This window comes from Balearica regulorum, chromosome 4 (assembly GCF_011004875.1).
Source record: "Balearica regulorum gibbericeps isolate bBalReg1 chromosome 4, bBalReg1.pri, whole genome shotgun sequence".
NCBI classification, from domain to species: Eukaryota; Metazoa; Chordata; class Aves; order Gruiformes; family Gruidae; genus Balearica; species Balearica regulorum.
The window spans coordinates 46,795,997-46,815,237 of NC_046187.1; the positions used below are offsets into that span (position 1 = coordinate 46,795,997).

Sequence of the window (19,241 nt, forward strand, 5' to 3'; positions counted from 1 at the left end):
TTCTCCTTTAATCACAATTTCCCATGTCACATCCCGCAACTATTAGTTTCTATCCTTTCACGGTGCACCTCCAAGAAAAACCTGGCTCTGCCCAGTTACAGGTAACCATGTTGCTGCTAATCAAACACCCAGACATAGCTATGTGGGGGTGAATCCCTTTGCTCAGATTACAGTCTACATATAAGTATTCACTGCTGATTCATGACAAACTTCTTGTTGGCTCATGAGCTGCTTGTCCAGCTGATTCTCAGCTGGCTCTCTAGTGCCTTTCACTGTCTTTTTCTCTCTCCTAGCTAGAGAAAAGGAAGGAGAGAAGAGCTACTACTTCAAATCTATGCAGTCAATATACCCAGCCACTGCTGCCCTTTTTCCTCTGGTTTTTTTTTTTTTGCTTTTTTTTCTTTTCTTTGTTTGGTTTGGTTTTTCTGGACACAGAGAAAAAGATTTTTCCCTGTATGCTGTAAGATAGAGTTTAGTAACTGCCAAACCTATGACAGGTTAGCCCTCAGAACAGCAGCTCTGTCTCCAAGCAGAGGTAGGCCCACTGGAGATGCTCCAAAGTACTTTGGAGTCCTTTTAAAAGGACTCCAACAGAAAGCCCTGAGTCTCCTGGCTATTTCAAGCAAGGATTCAGTACAGCAAATGGGCACTACAAAGTCCTGGAACAGAGTCAACTGCGAGCATCTGTTAGAGCAAATGAAAGCACATGACCACCAGAGAGCCCTAGATGACTGCAAGGCAAAGTCTTTCAAGTTAATGTACAAGGGAGGGGGGGGAAAAAAAAAAAAGGAGAAGAAAAAGTAGTTCCTCTTGTGCCAAAAATAAGCTATTCTCCCACTATGAAAAGCTGCAATATATTATGCTGAGAGACATGGATCTGTAGCTCCAGGACTTTACTCATACACATGCATTAAATATTTGTTCTTCAGTGAAGGTCACCTTGTCACCTCATAAGCAGAAAGGTTGGGTCAGAGATTACAGCACTTAAATCTTGTGAGTGACGATGCCCATCAGGCCACGGCTACTCAGTCACTGCTGAGAATCCCAAGAAAATAACCAGCAAATCCTCCCAACCTAGAGGGAACAGAAGCAACTTACAATCAAAAAATGAAGATAATTAATCATATGTTGTTTGATAAAAGTATCAGCAATTTCTGGAAGGACTTCCTTCATAAGGCCCTCCATCTCTACAAGCATAAGTGACGTCACCCACATCAAAGTCTCATGGGCCTACTGCCATATGCTGTATCTCACTACTTGGAAGAGTCCCACCTCCAGCTATCTCAGGGACCAAAGGCAGCAAGGAGAAACTAGGCACTGGCACCGATCCTTCCCAAAAGCGATCCATAGCCACAGTATTTCGTTAACATAGACAGATACTGAACAGTTCCTGGCAGCAAAGTTATTGTATTTTGTACCTGTATACAGGTACAAAAAGCCCAGAAAAGGATAGACTCCACTGCCAGGTGTTGAGGGTGAAGAGTAAGGTAAATGGAAGCTGAGTTTTCTCACTCCTGCTTTATCTATGAAGAGTATTTCTGCCCAATACCAAGATGTAAATATTGGGGCAACAAGCATTCAACCAGGCTATCCACAACTGAAGGCGGTGAATATGGCAGAGTAGTCCATGATGGCATGCAAGAAAAAGGAAAACAATTCCTCTTATTAAAGCAAAACTTCAGCATATCTGCCCCGTAAAGGCTGGAGTCACAACTGCGATCATCCTCATGCACCAGTTGGGATTACCTGCACGCGCCTTCCTCATGCTCCAAGCATACCACTCAAACATAAGATGCCTTGGGATCTGCTGAGACTAATCCAAGCAGCTGCTCCAGGCTATTGGGAGTCAGGTATTGCCATCTTCCAAATGACAATGGATACACCACTTCCCCTGCTTCATGTAAGTAACGCTTCCATGTTGATCAACTGTCTCAAAGTACAGCACAAAGGTGGCCCAAACCTCAAAGGTCTCTGTGTACATGTGGTGGGTTGACCCTGGCTGAGGGCCAGGTGCCCACCAGAGCCGCTCTATCACTCCCCTCTTTCATTAGACAGGGGAGAAAAGGTACAATGAAAAAAAACTTATGGGTCAAGATAAGGACAGGGAGAGATCATTCTCTAATTATCATCACGAGCAAAACAGACCGAACTTAGAGAGGGAATTCATCTTATTTATTACTAAGCAAAACAGAGTAGAGGAATGAGAAATAAAACCAAATCTTAAAAACACCTCCCCCCACCCCTCCCATCTTCCCGGGCTCAACTTCACTCCTGGCTTCAACCTCCGCCACTCCCAGCAGCACAGGGGGACGGGGAGTGGGGGTTACGGTCAGTTCATCACACGGTGTTTCTGCCGCTTCTTCCTCCTCAGGGGGAGGACTCCTCTCATCGTTCCCCTGCTCCAGCGTGGGGTCCCTCTCACGGGAGACAGTCCTTCATGGCCTTCTCCAACGTGAGTCTCCTCCACGGGGTGCAGACCTTCAGGAGCAAACTGCTCCAGCGTGGGTCCCCCACGGGGTCACAAGTCCTGCCAGCAAACCTGCCCTGGCGTGGGCTCCTCTCTCCACGGATCCACAGGTCCTGCCAGGAGCTTGCTCCAGCGCGGGCTTCCCACGGGGTCACAGCCTCCTTCAGGTGTCTCCACCTGCTCCGGCATGGGGTCCTCCACGGGCTGCAGGTGGAATCTCTACACCCCCTCATCCTCCCTCCATGGGCTGCAGGGGGACAGCCTGCTTCACCATGGTCTTCACCACGGGCTGCAGGGGAATCTTGCTCCGGCGCCTGGAGCACCTCCTCCCCCTCCTTCTGCACTGACCTTGGTGTCTGCAGATGTTCTTACATCTTCTCACTCCTCTCTCTGGCTGCAAAAGCGCTCTCTAACTGTTTTTCTCTTTCTTAAATATGTTATCACAGGGGCGCTGATTGGCTTGGCCTTGGCCAGCGGCGGGTCCGTCTTGGAGCCGGCTGGCATTGGCTCTGTCAGACACAGGGGAAGCTTCTAGCAGCTTCTCACAGAAGCCACCCCTGTAGCCCTCCCGCTACCAAAACCTTGCCACACAAAACCAACACATTCCACCCCTCGCCTCTGTGAATCACATATTTAAGAATTATCATTAAAATATACATTCAACACAAAACTTCACAAACACTAATCACATCAACAAAGAAAAAGAAAAAGAATTCCCCACACCAAAATCAAAACAACACTATCACAACACCAAACAAGAGTGGACAATCTACACACAAAATCTACCTCTAGTCCCTTCACCACTATATCACTCTCAAGTTACGTTCAGTCAATGTTTTGCCCGTTACCTCTTCCAATTACTATCCTTATCTCGATTTTCTCGTGCCCCACGTTGGGCGCCAAAAAGACTGTGGTGGGTTGACCCTGGCTGGGGGCCAGGTGCCCACCAGAGCCGCTCTATCACTCGCCTCCTCAGCAAGGCAGGGAGGGGAGAAGGGAAGATGGAGAAAAAACAATCCCAAACTCGTGGGTCGAGATAAAGGCAGTTTAATGTAGCTGAAGCAAAAAGCCGCGCGCGGAAGCAAAGCAAAAAGCAAAGATTATTCTCTACTTCCCATCAGCAGGCGATGTCCGGCCACTTCCTGGGAAGTAGGGCTTCAGTAAGTGTGCCCCTTACTCCGGAAGACAAACATTGTAAAAAAAAAAAAAACAACGAATGCCCCCACCCTGTTCCTCCCCCTATTCTCAGTTTCTTACTGCTGAGCATGACGTCATATGGTATGGAATATCCCTTTGGTCAGTTTGGGTCAGCTGTCCTGTCTGTGTCCCCTCCCAAGATCTTGCCCACCCCCAGCCTGCTGCTGGGGAAAAAGAAATGTTGGAAAGCCTTGATGTGTGCTGGCACTGCTCAGTAGTAGCCAAAACACTGGTGTGTTATCAACAGTTTGCTAGCTACCAATACACAGCACAGCACTATGAGGGCTGCTGTGGGGAGAATTAACTCCATCTCAGACAGACCCAATACAGTACATCTTCAAACTCTCAAACCACCATTGATCATTCCCCATTTGAAACTATATAGAGACATAAACTCCCTCTTTCATTAAAAAAGGGAGTTTTAAAAGTAAATGAGAAACAATTCTTTCACCAGTATTTGCACAGTAACTTTCGCCCTACTCTCACCTTGTAACGGACCAGTTGCGTTCAGTCTGTACTCCCGCCTCACTCATTGCACGCAGTAGAGGCATGGCCCAGAAATGCTTAGAATCTACAGACACCCACCTGCTACTGTTGGGAAGCCAGACCTCAAAAAGAAAGCCATAATAGAGTTCAAGAGCACTGAAACTTTATCTAAGAGCTGACCATCTATACTGTACACATTCCACTTAACCTTGGCCTATTCTGGATTTCACTCTGTGTCAGTCCTGAAGTAGGTGGCAGGACCACAAAGGAAGCAGCTATACCATTTCACAAACTATTGCTGGAATTCAGCAGCAAATAAATCACAGTATACTCAGAATACCAGGCCATCCTTACCAAGTTGCACAACACACGAGCTGTCTCCAACAGAAACGCTCATTGAACTAGAAGTTTGTTCATGCTTCTAATGTTATGGATTTAGTATGCTTAGTGACCTGACTGCACAAATAGGCATGTCATCAGCATTTCCCTCAACACTTTGCATAGATGTGCTTCAACACGGATCAAATAGATGTGAGTTTTGTGACCACAAGATGACACCTATTATCACAGTTCGGAAAACACAGTTTTACAGAGATAGCAATCTCATTCTCCACAGCTACTGAAAATAAGATGCAATTCTTTTAATTTTCAGTGAATTTATTTCTACGTAAGAGGAACAAGCACTGTCTGGTACAGATGAGCAGGGAAACCTACAGAAATTCAGTCACTAAATCAGTATACAAAGAACAGCTTAAACAAATATCACTTAGGAATAGTCCAAGTATATTTATGTTTCCTCAGAATGTGTGTTGGGGGGCAAATGAAGTAAAGGCCTCTTGAGGTCCTCTCTTGCATTATATTTTTATGACATGTTCATTTCTTCAGATTAGAAATATCAGTATGGAAAAGCAGACAAAATACTGAAAGACAGGGCGCTCTTAAATTCAACGTAATACGGGTTTCCTGGAGTTCCAGTGTTTATTATGTTATTAGAATGAAACACTTCAAGAATGACAAATACCCATCACTGAATTGTGACTTAAACATCAGTTGAGACTGTTGAATGAGAAAAACCTTAGCCAAGGAAGGTAGATTATGTTTTAGACCATTCCATCACCAGTCTTGGTTGGTTGAACATAAGACCAGGAAGCAACGAATGCAAAAACTTTAAAAAGCAGGTCTGGTAGAAGCACTAAGGTACATCAATCATAATAATGGTCTGCCTATCTCCCATGAATTTAAGGAGATACCTAGGCTCACCTAGGAGCCAGCTCACTTTGAGGCTGAGCTCCAGTTATGTTATTACATCACCCGACTCCTGACTGGGCACACCTTAAAAAGCTTTTAGATGCTTCTGTCACCTATGTCACAGAAGGCCATATGCCACCTATCCTGCAAATTTTGAAACACTCCTTAGAGAAGCACCTGCATGTGCTGCTGGGCCAAGCCTCTAAAGGCATTGGCCAATTGCACTTTCAAAGCCTCCACAGTCCTGATGGCCCTCTGAGCCCATTAAGACTTATGCAGAAACATGGGACCTTCTGAATGCCCTTTGAAACATGGGCAAGCAAAAAAAACCGTAACAAAAATCACAGTAGGTCATAAAAGCTTTAAGTCCCAAGAAAAGGAAGAGAATGTCCCGAAATCACTTGTTCTCTCCTTTTCTCAGGTCTCCATTCCGTAACATTGCAAGGATTATCTAGGCTGAGAAAATACAAAGGAACAATGGCCGCACTACCAAAAAAAACCCCAACCCAAAATCAAAACACAAAACAAACAAAAAACCAAAATGAAGAGGAAAAAATTGTGGGGGAGCGTAACACATTACAAAAGCGAGTCCAAATTTTTGGAAACTGTATTTTAAAATGCTAATTATTTTACAAACGATTCTTAAGCTAAACATCCAGTGACTAATTTTCTAGTAATGATTACTTCATTTTAGTCTTCAAATAGCTCCTCTGAAGAATTTAACTTTTTGTGGAACTTTGTTCTCTCTCCATTGAGAACTCCAGCAATCACCTTCTATCCAAGAAAAAGACATTAACTATTTTTTCAGAGAAGAAAAATGTGCACAAGGCACTTGATGCTCTGTATTGAGCACCTCATAACAGACAAAAGCAGGAATGCAAAAGAAATTTAACACTGCTATATCTGTTATATTCATTCCAACCCACATAGTTTTCCTGCTGTTTCTAGGAATGTTACATAGCAATTTCAACCACCTAATTTTAAAATATATAAATGTCCAAATGCAAACATTAGATGTTTTTATATATATTTATAGTAAGAATGAACAAGTGTAAACATTTGCATACTATAATAAAACCAGTTTCTGAAAATTTGTGTTTAACAGAACCACAAGAGAAAAACTTTAGCAAGGCATAGAAGACGACGACCTTAAATTAGGTTGTGCCAGAAGCCATGCTAAACTATATTTTAAAATGCCAATTTCCCTATGCTGTGAAATGCTGTGAAAACTCCAGAAAAAAATGGAGCTTCACGAGCATGACATATGTTGCTGTTCGTTGTATCATCTTACTGAGATGCTTTGGAACAAATTCAGTGCGGTGCACTGCTGCAGGGGCTGCACAAATGACAGCCAAGAAAGGCCCAGGATTTACAGTTACCTTACGATTTCCACACAAATCCACAGTGGCCAAGAGATTAGGCACTTGGTTATTTTCCCAAACTACAGCCCCATCTTGGGAACAATTAGTGCAAAACACAGCCCTGTGCAGGGCAGGGGCAGTTACAACGCTGTCATCCTGAGGAAATTGCAGATGTGACTATTGCTATGATTTAACACACTCCAGGTAAGCTGTTTACAACAATAATTTCAGCGGACTTAATTCCCACCAATTACACCCAACCAAAACACTTCACTAAACTCTATTCAAGCATCGCTTCAACACATCCCTCCTAGTCCGGTAACTTTAAGGATGTCACGCATGATGCAGTAACCCGCTCCCAAAGCCAATGACTACAACATGAACGAGGGCCAGTACCCCAGAAGACAATCTCCCATCACTTTTCCAATCCCCCCCCGAGAAGCAGAGGGCAGGCACACGGCAGTGAAGTGGGATGTACAACGCGTCTCACAGCAGCATGACTAAACTCTGGCAGCTCAACGCTGGCCAGAGAAGCCCTCCAAATAGAGCGTGCTCAACATGCTTGGGAGACACCTAACATACGTGTCACTCAGGCAGGGAGCCAAGTAGAAAGACAACAAATTAAAAAAATAATAAAAATATAAATTATATAATGATTAAAAAATTATCTATATATACAAACACCAAACCCCGTCTCCCATCTTGCTTGATCTGGCAAAAATTACCTCAGGCGAGGGATGAAAATGCCTACCGCCCCCTCCCGCCGCCCCCAACCGCCACACACCCGCTCTCCGGGCACCTTTAGTTGGGGAGGAGGCACCGGGGACCCCCGACACGGAGCACCGGAAGCCCCGCTGCCGCCAGGCCAGGCCAGCAGCGCCCGGTAAGCAGTAGCCACCGTCTCCTCTTCCCTCCTCTACCCCCCACCCCCCGGCTTTGTTGTGGTAACCGCGGAGGCAGCCGGGGCGGATACTCACACGAACGGAAGAAGAAAGAGAGAAGAGGGAAAAGGGGAACCAGGCAGCGCTGCGCCCGCTGTCTAGATGCCAGACTCCTACGCAGCCCGGGCCAGCCCCCCTCGCGTCGTTGGGCGGGAAAAGGCGGTGCCTGAGGGGGGCGGGAAGGGAGCCGGGGGGCCGGGACCTCCCGCCTCATTCGGCTCCACAGGAAGCGGGGGAGCACGTTGGGAGTGTTGGTGAGGTGATGGCGCCCCGTGCTGAGGTGATAGTGCCCCAAGTTGAGGTGATGGTCCTCAGGTTGAAGTGATGTGGCTCCAGGTTGAGGTGATAGTGTCCCAACTTGAGATGATGGTCCCCAGATTGAGGCAATGGGGCTCCAGGCTGAGGTGATGGCACTCCATATTGAGGTGATAGGGCCACATACTGAGGTGATGGTACTTCAAGTTGAGATAATAGTGCCCCAGGCTGAGGTGCTGGATCTCCATTTTGAAGTGATGGCATCCCAGGTTGAGATAACGGTGCCCCAGGTTGAGGTAATGACGCCATCTGCTGAGATGATGGTTTTTCATGTTGGGGTAACAGTACCCCAGATTGAAGGATGGTGCTCCAGATTGAGATGATGGTGCCCCAAGTCTGGATGATGGCACTCCTGGTTGAGGTGCTAGCAGCCCATATGGAGGGGATGGTGACCCAGATCGAGGGGATGGTGCCCCAGGCTGAGGTGACAGCATCCCAGGTCAAGGCAATGGCCCTCACATTATAGTGGCAGGGCTGTGGCACCAAGCAGCATATCCTGAGGAAATGGAGGGGGAAAACTGATCTGGAGGGCTTCTAGGGACACCTAACCCAAATATTTGGGGTTGGATCAGGACCTTTCCCCGAGAGAACCTGACCTCTGCATTCTTGAATGTCAGTATACTTATTGCAGAAACATGGATGAAGCCTTCAGGCTGAGTTTTATTACTTCTAGCACTGACTAGGTAAGTGGTGACTACCTACTAGTGATCTGCCACCAGGAAGTGGTAGTGTCCTGTGTAAGGGTGGGAAAAGTTCTGGCTCTTTTGAAGGAGCCAGTTGCAATATCAGAACTTGGCATTTCTTTAATAATAATGTTACTTTTAACAAAGTAGGAAAGAATTATGTGAAAAGAAGGACTTCTAGATTACTGATCCACGCATTCAAAACTAAAAATTCAACTTTACTTTGGCCCCATTGACCATCATGAAAAAGATTTAATTACAAGGTCACTTTTTTTCTGAGCATACTGTATTTTGAGTTGAATCAGGGCTGTGCAGCCAAGACAACTGGCGTGTGTGTAGCCCTATTTCATTTGGCACAGGAACACACAGAGGCATATATTTGTCTTTGGTACCTCACATTGGATGCTAAATGGGTGCTTTTCTCCTTTTTTCCTGTGCATCAGGTTCCTATCTGCAAATAGGCAAAATATAATAACGTCTCAAAAAGGCATAGTGAAAAGTAAAATCAGTTAATATTAGTGTAACTTACATATTTTGTAGAAATATGGGCAACAAAATTAATAGTTATTTCTAAGAGCAGTTCAATTAATTTTCAGTAAAGGAGGAATGAGGCCTAATGGAAAGATAGTATATGATTGTGTAATTAAGGGCTATATTGTAATGTCTTTACAAATGACATTCTTGTAAGGAGAAAAAACTGTGTAAGTTTTGCAGTTGTAATATATAAACATTGAGGTAAAGTCTTATCAGACAAACTATGTCTGCTTTTATAGAGACACATTGTTTACATGGTTTCCACTGAAATGTGTCTACATTTTACGTTTTCAATCAAGTCCAAAGCATCTACCATTGCAGGGAAAGTTTTAAAAGGCAAAAAACTTTGGCCATTTTAAGCCCCATCATTCTACAATCCTTTCAGAAATAATCACAGTCATTTTCTTGAGTTTCTTGAAAGGTGTCAAATAAGATTTAAGATACTGAGAAGTATAACATACAATCTCCTTTTCTGTTGCTCTATTAGCTAGAGTTCATGAAATCAACAGCATCCACTACCCAGTAAATTTATTTTCTGTTTTTCCTATGATTGTTTCTAACAGTTGTATCACTTTTCCATACCACCAGGTTTAAAAGTTCACAAGCACTTCTGGGTTTTGGCTTTTAGGAATTTCTATAAAATCTTAACATGACTGTAGCTACAATGCAGCACCACAGTCATTATAAAAAAGCATGTAATTCATCCAACGTTTTAAGTATGCTAAAATATAAACTAACTATGCATGTTACACACCTTTTTTTCCCTATAATGTAAATTTCTTTTTTAATTGAGAACTGGTAAATTGCTGACCTTCATAGCAATGCGATCTGAGCCAGAAAAGCTCACAAAACAGAAAGTAAATGTGAAAAAGCCTTTAGGAAACTGTTGATTTGCATAGAACCATAGAATGGTTTGGGTTGGAAGGGACCTTAAAGATCATCTAGTTCCAACCCCCCTGCCATGGGCAGGGACACCCTCCACTAGACCACGTTGCCCAAAGCCCCATCCAGCCTGGCCTTGAACACTTCCTGGGAGGGGGCATCCACAGCTTCTCTGGGCAACCTGTTCCAGTGCCTCACCACCCTCACAGTGAAGAATTTCTTCCTAATATCTAATCTAAATCTACCTTCCTTTGGCTTAAGGCCATTACCCCTTGTCCTATCACCCTTGCAAACAGTCCCTCCCCAGCTTTCTTGCAGGTCCCTTTAGATACTGGAAGGCTGCTATAAGGTCTCCCTGGAGCCTTCTCTTCTCCAGGCTGAACAACCCCAACTCTCTCAGCCTGTCTTCATAGGAAAGGTGCTCCAGTCTTCTGATCAGCTTTGTGGCCCTCCTCTGGACTCGCTTCAACAGGTTCATGTCTTTATTCTGTTAGGGACCTCAGAGCTGGACACAGTACTCCAGGTGGGATCTCAGGAATGCTGAGTAGAGGGAGAGAATCACCTCCCTCAACCTGCTGGCCACGCTTCTTTTGATGCAGCCCAGGACACGGTTGGCTTTCTGGGCTGCAAGCGCACACTGCCGGCTCATGTTGAGCTTCTTGTCCACCTACACCCCCAAGTCCTTCTCCTCAGGGCTGCTCTCAATCCATTCTCTGCCCAGCCTGTAGTTGTGCTTGGGATTGCCCTGACCCATGTGCAGGACCTTGCATTTGGCCTTGCTGAACTTGATGAGGTTTGCATAAAGCTTGTCTAAACATTTTAAAGGTGCAAATTTATTGAAGTTTAAAGTTTGCAGTACTGTGAAGGTGTAAGTTGCAAGATTGTCACTAAAGACAGATGTAAAAGTGTGTTCGGACCAATGGGGCTTTTCCTAGGGTACGTTACAAACAGGTAAACTACGCCTCTAGCTCAAAGGAAAAAAGTGAAAATGCTGACTCTTTCCCCAAATCAGACATAATTTCTGCTTTAAAATGAGATTAAAATAGTCTTATCTTCATAGGAAAGATATTTGCTGTAATGTTTGAATAAGGTAGAGTTTGAATCTCATAAACTAGTTCCATGACTGAGTAAATAGTTACAGAAAGAGAATAAAATAACTCCCAGTTCAGAAAATTGACTTCTGGAGTCCTTTTGTCTTGCACAGAAAAGTAGTTTTTAAAGTACAAAAGGAGAAGTTCGAATAACACTGAGGTAAACTTGAAAATTGCCGTTGACTTCAGTGGAGCTAGGATGTCATCTAAAATATCAGGAATTGTACCTCAAGTTGAAAAGTCATAGAATCTTATTAAAAACTAAAAGAAGAACAATCAAATCTCCCTCTAGCTCTATGGATACACACTTGAGTTTAGACATATCTAATTCAGGGTATGATGTGTAAATCCTAGCTAAAATTGGTGGGATTACTCATTCAGACAAGAACTGTTTTTGTGCGTAAGCACTGCAGGATAAAACTGTGATTGCAGGTAGGTTTATTTTTTTATCTTCCTCTCCACTTCTGAGAATTAATACTCTAATAAGAAAATAATCTCTGTTTACACAGGACTAACAACATTACATGCTCTGCTTCAGGTTAATTTAAAAATCCAATTCCCTTAAGTAGTTTTGACAGAGGCCCAGACAGTTTCCTGAATGCATTTGCAATAGAAGGCCTCGGCACACTCTGGCTGGTTTCTTGTGTGGATCTTTATTAAGATCCCAGAATAGATCTTGAACTCAGTCCAAAGCTCTGTATTTTCTAAAATCTTTGAGGAATAAAGTGTGTGCTGGGAGATGGATCTTTGCTTTTTGTTTTCTACCTGATGAGAATAAAATAACTTGATAGGAAGCCTTCTGGCATGTTGGGCCTTATCCAAAAGCTTTCAGACTCTGCAAGAATGCCTCTGTTGGTCTTAATGATCAGACGTACTGAAAGAAGCCTGTTCTCCAGGCCCTTTGGTGCAGCATCAGGATGTTTTGGCACATAGTAGTTCGCATGGGAATGGACTGTCATTGCAATAGTATTTTCACTATTATGATATGATGATTTTCACCTTTAATCATATTATAGACATTACTTAAATAATCAATTTTGGACACTCTGTGAATGGTCTGAGCTAGCATTTAAAAGGTCTTTGTGCAATTTAGTATCCACTAAATAGAATAAACTGTGTAATAAAATTATATTTAAGTTACTGTAAGGACTTTGGATCAGATTAAGGAGCAGTGTCTCATTTGGTCAGTGACTAAAATGGGAGTTAAAATCGCTCCAAAACTACTTTGGGAATTTTGAGAGGAAATACATTGCTGTGTAATGCTATAATAGCTAAAGCCTTATATATGGAGACAATTTTGTATAAGAGTCAGGCCATACCATCAGACACTGTGGGTTAGCTTACAACTAGTTTAGAAAATACTGTGGTGGAGTAAAACGTTTGTTGTAACTTAGAATCCTGACTATCTCCGCGCCTGTACTGCGCACATTTCCATTACCGTTCTGCACCATGAGCTGAGACCTGGTGCACCGTTGCAGTGCAGCGCCAGGGCTGTAACCGAACCTTTTGGACATCTGCGCTATGCATGCTCAGTGCCTCGGCACCACGCTTAGTCTTGCAGAAGCATGGGTAAGTTCAGCGTCTGGTTTTAAAACACGCTAGTTGTGCTCTTGAAGTTATATGGAAACGCAAACATGCACAAGGTCAGGGCCTCGGTGTTCATCAGGCTAGTATAATTCATTTTATAGAAGTAAAAGTTTTACAGAACGTGAATAAATCAAAAGGACTCCACCTCAGCACCAACAGCTGTTGTTCAAAAGGGCTATTTTGCATATTAAGACTGCCGGAGTTCTGGCAATCTGAAAAGTGCTCCCCACAAGTCTCAATACCTGTAAATACTTCTAGAGCGCTTAACTTTCTTAATAGGATATCTGCTCTTAAAATGAAGCCCATGAGTAAACGCTTGTAAATCCACTTTTGCAGAGATCAAGGCCTCCCACTTTGACTGTAGTTGGTAGCTGCTATGAACCTGCAGCTTCAGAAGAGCTGTAATTGCACCATGCCGATGGCAAGGTGAACGTGCATCCCGAGCACAGCTGAAACGTGGCAAGGCTTTTGCAACGAGGAATTTGTTCTCAGAATCTGCCGCAAGCAATTATAAAACATCAGACCAGCGGGGAGAGGGGTGCCAGCAAGCTTCGTTTGGGGTAGTGGGGCTGGGTATTGCAGAATTCGTTTTATCATTTAAATCGCTGTTCTGTCAAATTTTTATTTCTAAATCCCAGTTGTTTATGGTCTTCTTTGGCTGACCAGAGGGGTGTAGGCAGAGGAGTGCGTACGCGTTCACTCAGGAGGGGGTCTGGACCTCTGAGATGCCCCGGCTCAGGGCTTTGTCCCGAGCTCAGGGCCTCGGTACTGCAGCCAGACCATCCCGGGACCCACCGGTCCGAGCCGCGGCCGGCGGGCGGCAGCGCCCCAACTCCGGCAGGCTGCCCGTGGCCGAGGGGCGCCCGGTAGCTTTCCGCGGGAGCCAGCTCCACACCGCAGCCGGCGGGCATCCCCGCGGGGAGGCACCTTCCTCTCCGCCTTTCGTCCGAGCGTAGTTGTTTCTGGGCCTGTATGCACGGACGCCTCCGCATCCTGCCACGGCGCAGTCCCGCGGGTCAGATCGCAGCGCAGGGTGGCCAGGCCCCGCCGTGGGGCGGCGCGGCGGGCGCACATGTCACCGGCCCGCCCGCCCGCCTAGCACCGCCCCCGCCTCCTCCCTCTCCTGGACACCGAGCAGCGCGGCGGGGCCTCCCGGGTGCTGCCACAGCGCTCGGCTCCCGCCGCCCACCGGCGGGCAGCGCTGCCGCCTTAGCGGCCGCCAGGAAGCGGCCGGGCCGCCGCGCACCCCCCTGCCGCTGGGCATGAGCTCCGGCTTCCCCGGCGGCCGCAGCGGTGCCAGTGGCGGCGGCGGGCGGCGGAGGAGGCGGCGGAGGAGAGCGGGGGCCACGGGAGCGGCGACCTTCGAAGGGGGCTGCCGCGGCGGGAGATGCTCTTGCTCCCAGCGGCACCAGGAGCAGCATGTTCCCCGGTGCCGACAGCGCTAGCAGCACGGCCGGGCAGCCCGAGGCGGCGGGGACAGCCGCTCCCGGCCCGCCGGGCTCGCACAGCCCTAGCGGCGAGGCCGGCCGCCGCAGCGCCCCGGCGGCCGCCGCTGTGGCCGGCGCTGGCGAGGAGGCGGCGGAAGACGAGGAGGACGAGGATCCCGGCTCGTCCCGCTTCGTGCTGGCAGTGGGGCTGGGGCTGCTGGCAGTGTCCGTTGTCCACCTGGGGCAAGAGCGGGCCGAGGCGGGGGGCGGCGGGCCGCCGTGCCTGGCCCTGCTGCTGCTCCGCCTCGCCCTCTACGCGGGCTGCGCCGCCGCCGCCGCCGCGCTGGGCACTCTGATCGTCCTGATATGTCGCGGCCGCCGCCGCCTGCCGCCGCCGGACTTCGTCGCCGCAGCTCCGGTCCTGCGGGTCGTGGGGGTAAGTGGCGGGAGGGGAGCGGGGCGGGCGGTGGCGGCGCGTCCTCCCCGCCGGCGGGAGAGCCGGGAGGAGGGGGGACGGAGGTGGCGCGGCCCGCCCTCCGCCGCGGAGCGCCGGGCCGCCCAAACCCGGTGCCCCGTTGTCCTCCGGCGGCCGCAGGAGCCTGCCTACTCTCTGCCGCTCGTTGGGGATTTGAACGGGAAAAGTTGTGCTGAGGGGTAACAGGCGCGCAGGAAAAATAAGTCTGTGCTCTGAGAGAGACCTTCGGATTGTGGGAAAGCTCGTACAGCAATTTGTTGCTGGCTGTGTATCAAGTCCTTTTCTGCTCCTTCAGTTGAAATGTCATTAGTAAAAGAGGGAGATGTGCTCAGAGAGCCAGCGTAGCGTTGCTTAAATGCGTGCTGTAAAGTTGGGCAGCTTTAGATAGTGTTACCATAATGCCTTGAGAAAGTGCCAACGTGTTCACAAACCGATGCAGACCTCTGTGCAAAAGATAAACCAATTTATTTTCTGTATATCTTCTGCAATGTACTAATTTGTGTTCATGAGCTCTTTGTAGCTTACTGCTTAGGAGTATTTTTTTTGTTTCTTTTGAACGGGACTGGTAGCACAAGGTTTTTGGAGACTGACTGCAGGTGCTAGCCAAAATAACTTTCCTCTCATCTGTGCCCCTGCCCACCATCGAGTCATCCAGTGCTCCAGAGCTGATCCTAGACAGGTCCGAAAAACTGCTGCTGGAAATGAGGATCTGCCTGCACTCCCGCTCTACCCGTGGGTCACAGGGATGTGGTGTTTGACATCACAGCTGGTGACTCTGGTCAAGTGCCCTTGGCCTCTCACCGGTGAGTTGTAGACCTTAGTGGGGTATGTTAGTGTGTGAAGTGCTGCAGCAGTAGACAGTACCGCCTAAGTGCTGTTTCACTTCGATAGTGTCATGCAGGATACCTGAGAGCACTCTACAGAGAAAAAGCATAATTTGTGCCACCTAGATGTGCAGCCTAGCTGTTCTGGTGACCTCGTTCATTAAGTTTAGTACATGCATTCTTCTTGTTAGCAGCAAGTAAATAATGCTGTCACTTACGTGTTTCTGGGACTGCAGTCAATACAGCTGAATTTGCAGAAAGCAGAGGGTGCTGGCAGGACACAGAACCTGTTAGAAATAACTTGCTGATATAGTTGGCTGTCTTTCCATCTTGCCAATCAAACCGGCTAATGACCTGCAGTAATGGTTTATCCCTAGTTCTTTGACCTAGGGAGGGAAAGAGCCTGTATTTGTGAGCAATACGTTTTTCCAGGCCTGCGTTTGATGGGAACTGGCAGGACATTATTGTCAGTAGAAGGGTTCGTTTGGCCGGGGGTTGGCGACTTCAATGAATAATACAACTTGCAAACGTGCATTCAGGATCTATTTGTGGCAGAGGGCGTGTGTGATAATTGTTTTGTCTTCTCGGTAGACTTTTCTTTAAATCCTCTTTGCTTTGAAGACTCAACATCATACTCGGCTTTTTGAAGGGAGTAAAGAATAAGTATTGTGTATGAGTGTTAGATGTGGGAAACGGGGAAGTGAGAAGATGTAATGCACGAAGTCAACAAGTGATAAGCAGAAGGTACCTGTCCTGTACATAGTGTGTAAGTGGGTATAGCTAGGGATTGTTCAGCTGATTTTTGTTGCAGGAATGCTGGGGAACAAATACATACTAAGTGCATAAGGACCTGAGTAGTAAAGGACTATGTGCTTTTGTATTTCATTATTCAACTACCTTACACCAAACGGAAAAAAAAAAAGAAAAATGCATCAATAATAAATTCCCGTTGCCTACAGATTTGCGAGATTAAATATTTCAGTGATAATGCCATATAGCTCCAGTGACATTTATGTGCTAGTATACTTAGCTGAAGATCTGGATGTGTGTTAATTTACTTTTAGGAGAACTTATTGTATACATAGTACAAGCAAATCTTTACATCTACACTTAATAACTGAAATCTCTCTGCTGCCTCAATGAGGAGCGACTTTCAGATTTGTGAAACAGCCAAACAATGAAAATTGGTTTAATTTGGGAAATGAGAATTGAAGGAAAAAAATTAAATTTATTGTGCTCTCTCTCCCCTTTGTGAAAAAATGTAATACATAAGCACACTGAACAGGAGTGAAATTAGAACTGTCCAGAGACAAATACGGTCACTTCAGTTACTATACCATATGCTCTTTCTTTTTGTGGTATGTTTCTGCCTGTTTCTCTTCATGATGTTCTCCTTTTGTGTCCATCCTTTGGATTCGTATATGCAAATAATGCACACCTGCTCTTGCTTTGAGTGGTCTAGTATGTGGTGGTTGGATTTATTGTACCTCTATGGTATGTGTTCATTGTTTCAGAAGGGAAGTGAAATCTGGTGTTTAAAAGTCACTGCTAAAGCAGCAGTACCTGCTGCAACTCTGTTTCTGGGATTGTTTCTTTACCCCCTCCCTGATTCAGTTAAAATTTTTCTTTCCTCCCTCTTTGCACTGTTCTCAAAATTTAACCTGGCTGTATGAAGGGGACTTTCAGAAAAGGAGTGAGGTATTTTACCCTTTCTATTTAGAAGCTGTAATCCCAGGTATCTTATTTGGGTTTTGCATGCCTTCAATTTACAGTTTTGTTGTTTCTTTCTGATACAAAATGGCTTCAGGGCCGCAAAGCTCCTTGGTATACTTTTTCTGAACACAATTTTGTGTATATTTAGCAGATTTCCCAATTGGTGCTTCAGAAACATGTAGGTGAAGAAAATAATAGTGTCTATATAGGCAGCATATAGAAGTGTAAGCCATTCACTAAAATGTTTCTTGCAAAGTTCCCCCCATACATTTATCTTTGAAAAACTTGTAGCTTTATCTTTTTATTATACACCCTTTTGTATGTACACCAGTTTATTATCATTCAGTTGTTACTCTCCCATTTTTCATAGAACCTTGTGATCCTGTTGTCTTTTTTGGGAGCCAGCAGTAGGATGACTGTAAAGATAGAATTTCTTCAGCCTTGTTGCACTTTTCCTCAAGAATAGGGAAGAACCCCCTGTTGGCCTAATTAAAAAAATCCCAAAACACTTTTTGGTGGGTTTTTTGCGTTTTTTTAATATAGAGTTTTATGGCTGACATCTTGTTCTGCATGTGTCATATGTACAGAAACTCAAGGCAGATATAGGTTTGTTCTTTGAGTAATTTTCACGTTGAGGTTAACAATTGAGGAAACACTTAAGTATTCAGTAATAAATATTTACTCTAGTGGGAGTCAGGCTCAGCTCTTGGAAAGTGAGTGGGAGTACTCTTGATCAGCTTCAGAGAGACTTGCATGGGATTCTTTATGCTGTGCTGAAAAAAGGGGGTTTTGTAAGTTTTCAATTCTGCAAGCACTTATGATGTGAGTTTTGTGCTGTTAATTTTCATGGACCTATTCATGTGAGGGAATAACTTGGGTGAGGAAGTGCTGTGTTGCAGGTTCAGACTTCAGAAGAGCACGGTGTATGCCTTTTTTAATTTTGCTTGAACTTGCTATTAGAGAAGCCGTCTTTCCAAATATGAAGCTGTGCCTTATCCTAAATACCGTTTGTGTGACGCCTGTGGGACTTGAAAGGTGAAGACTTTCTGCTAAAGTCAGGTATCTCAGCAAGAGCATTTGAAATATGCAGAGAACTGCAAAGCAAGTTGTGCAATTTATATCCCCATGGTGAGGTGTGCTTTCAGCATAGTCTTCCTGTATGTGAGAGCTCTGATTGCAAGGTACATCTGGACAGTCTTCTGGCTTCTATATAAAGCTTTATGTTTCTTTTTTATATATTCATTGGAAGGAGAAGGGAAGAGAGGTATACAGGCAACTCATAATACTGTTTTACCAATTAATTTAAGTATTTGCAGGCATGAATAATATCGGTAAATAGTTTCTATTGATATTTAAATAGTGGGAATTGAATCACACCTTGAAATTGTACATTATGTTATTGACACGTATTTTTCAGCACCTCTCAGGAGCTGTTTTAGGACAAGATTATTTGTGGTGGAGGAGGACAGCAAAATGCAAGACAGCAAAAAGGCATGGTGACCCAGTTGTACTTGATAAAAATGACTGTTGCAAAGGGGATTTTCACTTTTCAAGGATCAGTGGACTTGCTCTTACCAAAGATAGCTCTGGTTAGAACATGTGTCACCTTTTTAAATTCAGGCTTGCTCTCTACACTGCTGTTAGCTTGTATGGTTGTAGGGGAGATGGCTTTGACTCATATGAAGAACCATGTTAACCAAGTTAGTGGGAAAGGGAAGAAAAATGCTTTTTCCCACAGTTCCAGTGTGAGTTGTTTCTCTGCCAAAAAAACTGGCAGGACAGAGTTTTCTTGTCAGCATAGTGTTTTGACTCTGATTCAAAGCAAAAACTCTGAATAATAGAGTGTTGGGTTATCAAGTTAATTTAAATAATGCAAAACCCAAGGATTACTTTATTAGATTTAAGTGCTGCATTTTAAATTCAGATTAAATGAATGATACTCTGTATGGAGAATGCTCTACCTAGTTTGTCTTGCAGCACTAAAGGTAATAAACTTATTTTCCCAGCGAA

At 45.4% G+C, this 19,241-nt stretch overlaps 2 protein-coding genes across 5 annotated transcripts in view; one reads left to right on the forward strand and one right to left on the reverse strand.

Moving 5' to 3' along the window:
• The window catches only part of CFAP97 (cilia and flagella associated protein 97), a 38,435-nt gene extending 30,582 nt beyond the window's left edge, over nt 1-7,853 (reverse strand). Inside the window, exon 1 of one of the 4 annotated variants that reach the window (XM_075752011.1) lies at nt 7,737-7,853. The gene's annotated coding sequence lies outside the window, so the exon portion shown is untranslated. Of the gene's footprint in view, nt 1-7,558; nt 7,679-7,736 lie in introns of those variants that run through there. The other 3 variants (XM_075752009.1, XM_075752014.1, XM_075752010.1) reach the window with 3 other exon arrangements.
• A 5,988-nt stretch (nt 7,854-13,841) lies between these two features.
• The window catches only part of SNX25 (sorting nexin 25), an 87,139-nt gene continuing 81,739 nt past the window's right edge, over nt 13,842-19,241 (forward strand). The window contains exon 1 of the mRNA XM_075751979.1: nt 13,842-14,655. Within this exon, the coding sequence (XP_075608094.1) occupies nt 14,212-14,655 (444 nt within the window). The 5' untranslated portion in view covers nt 13,842-14,211. The remainder of the gene's footprint in view (nt 14,656-19,241) is intronic.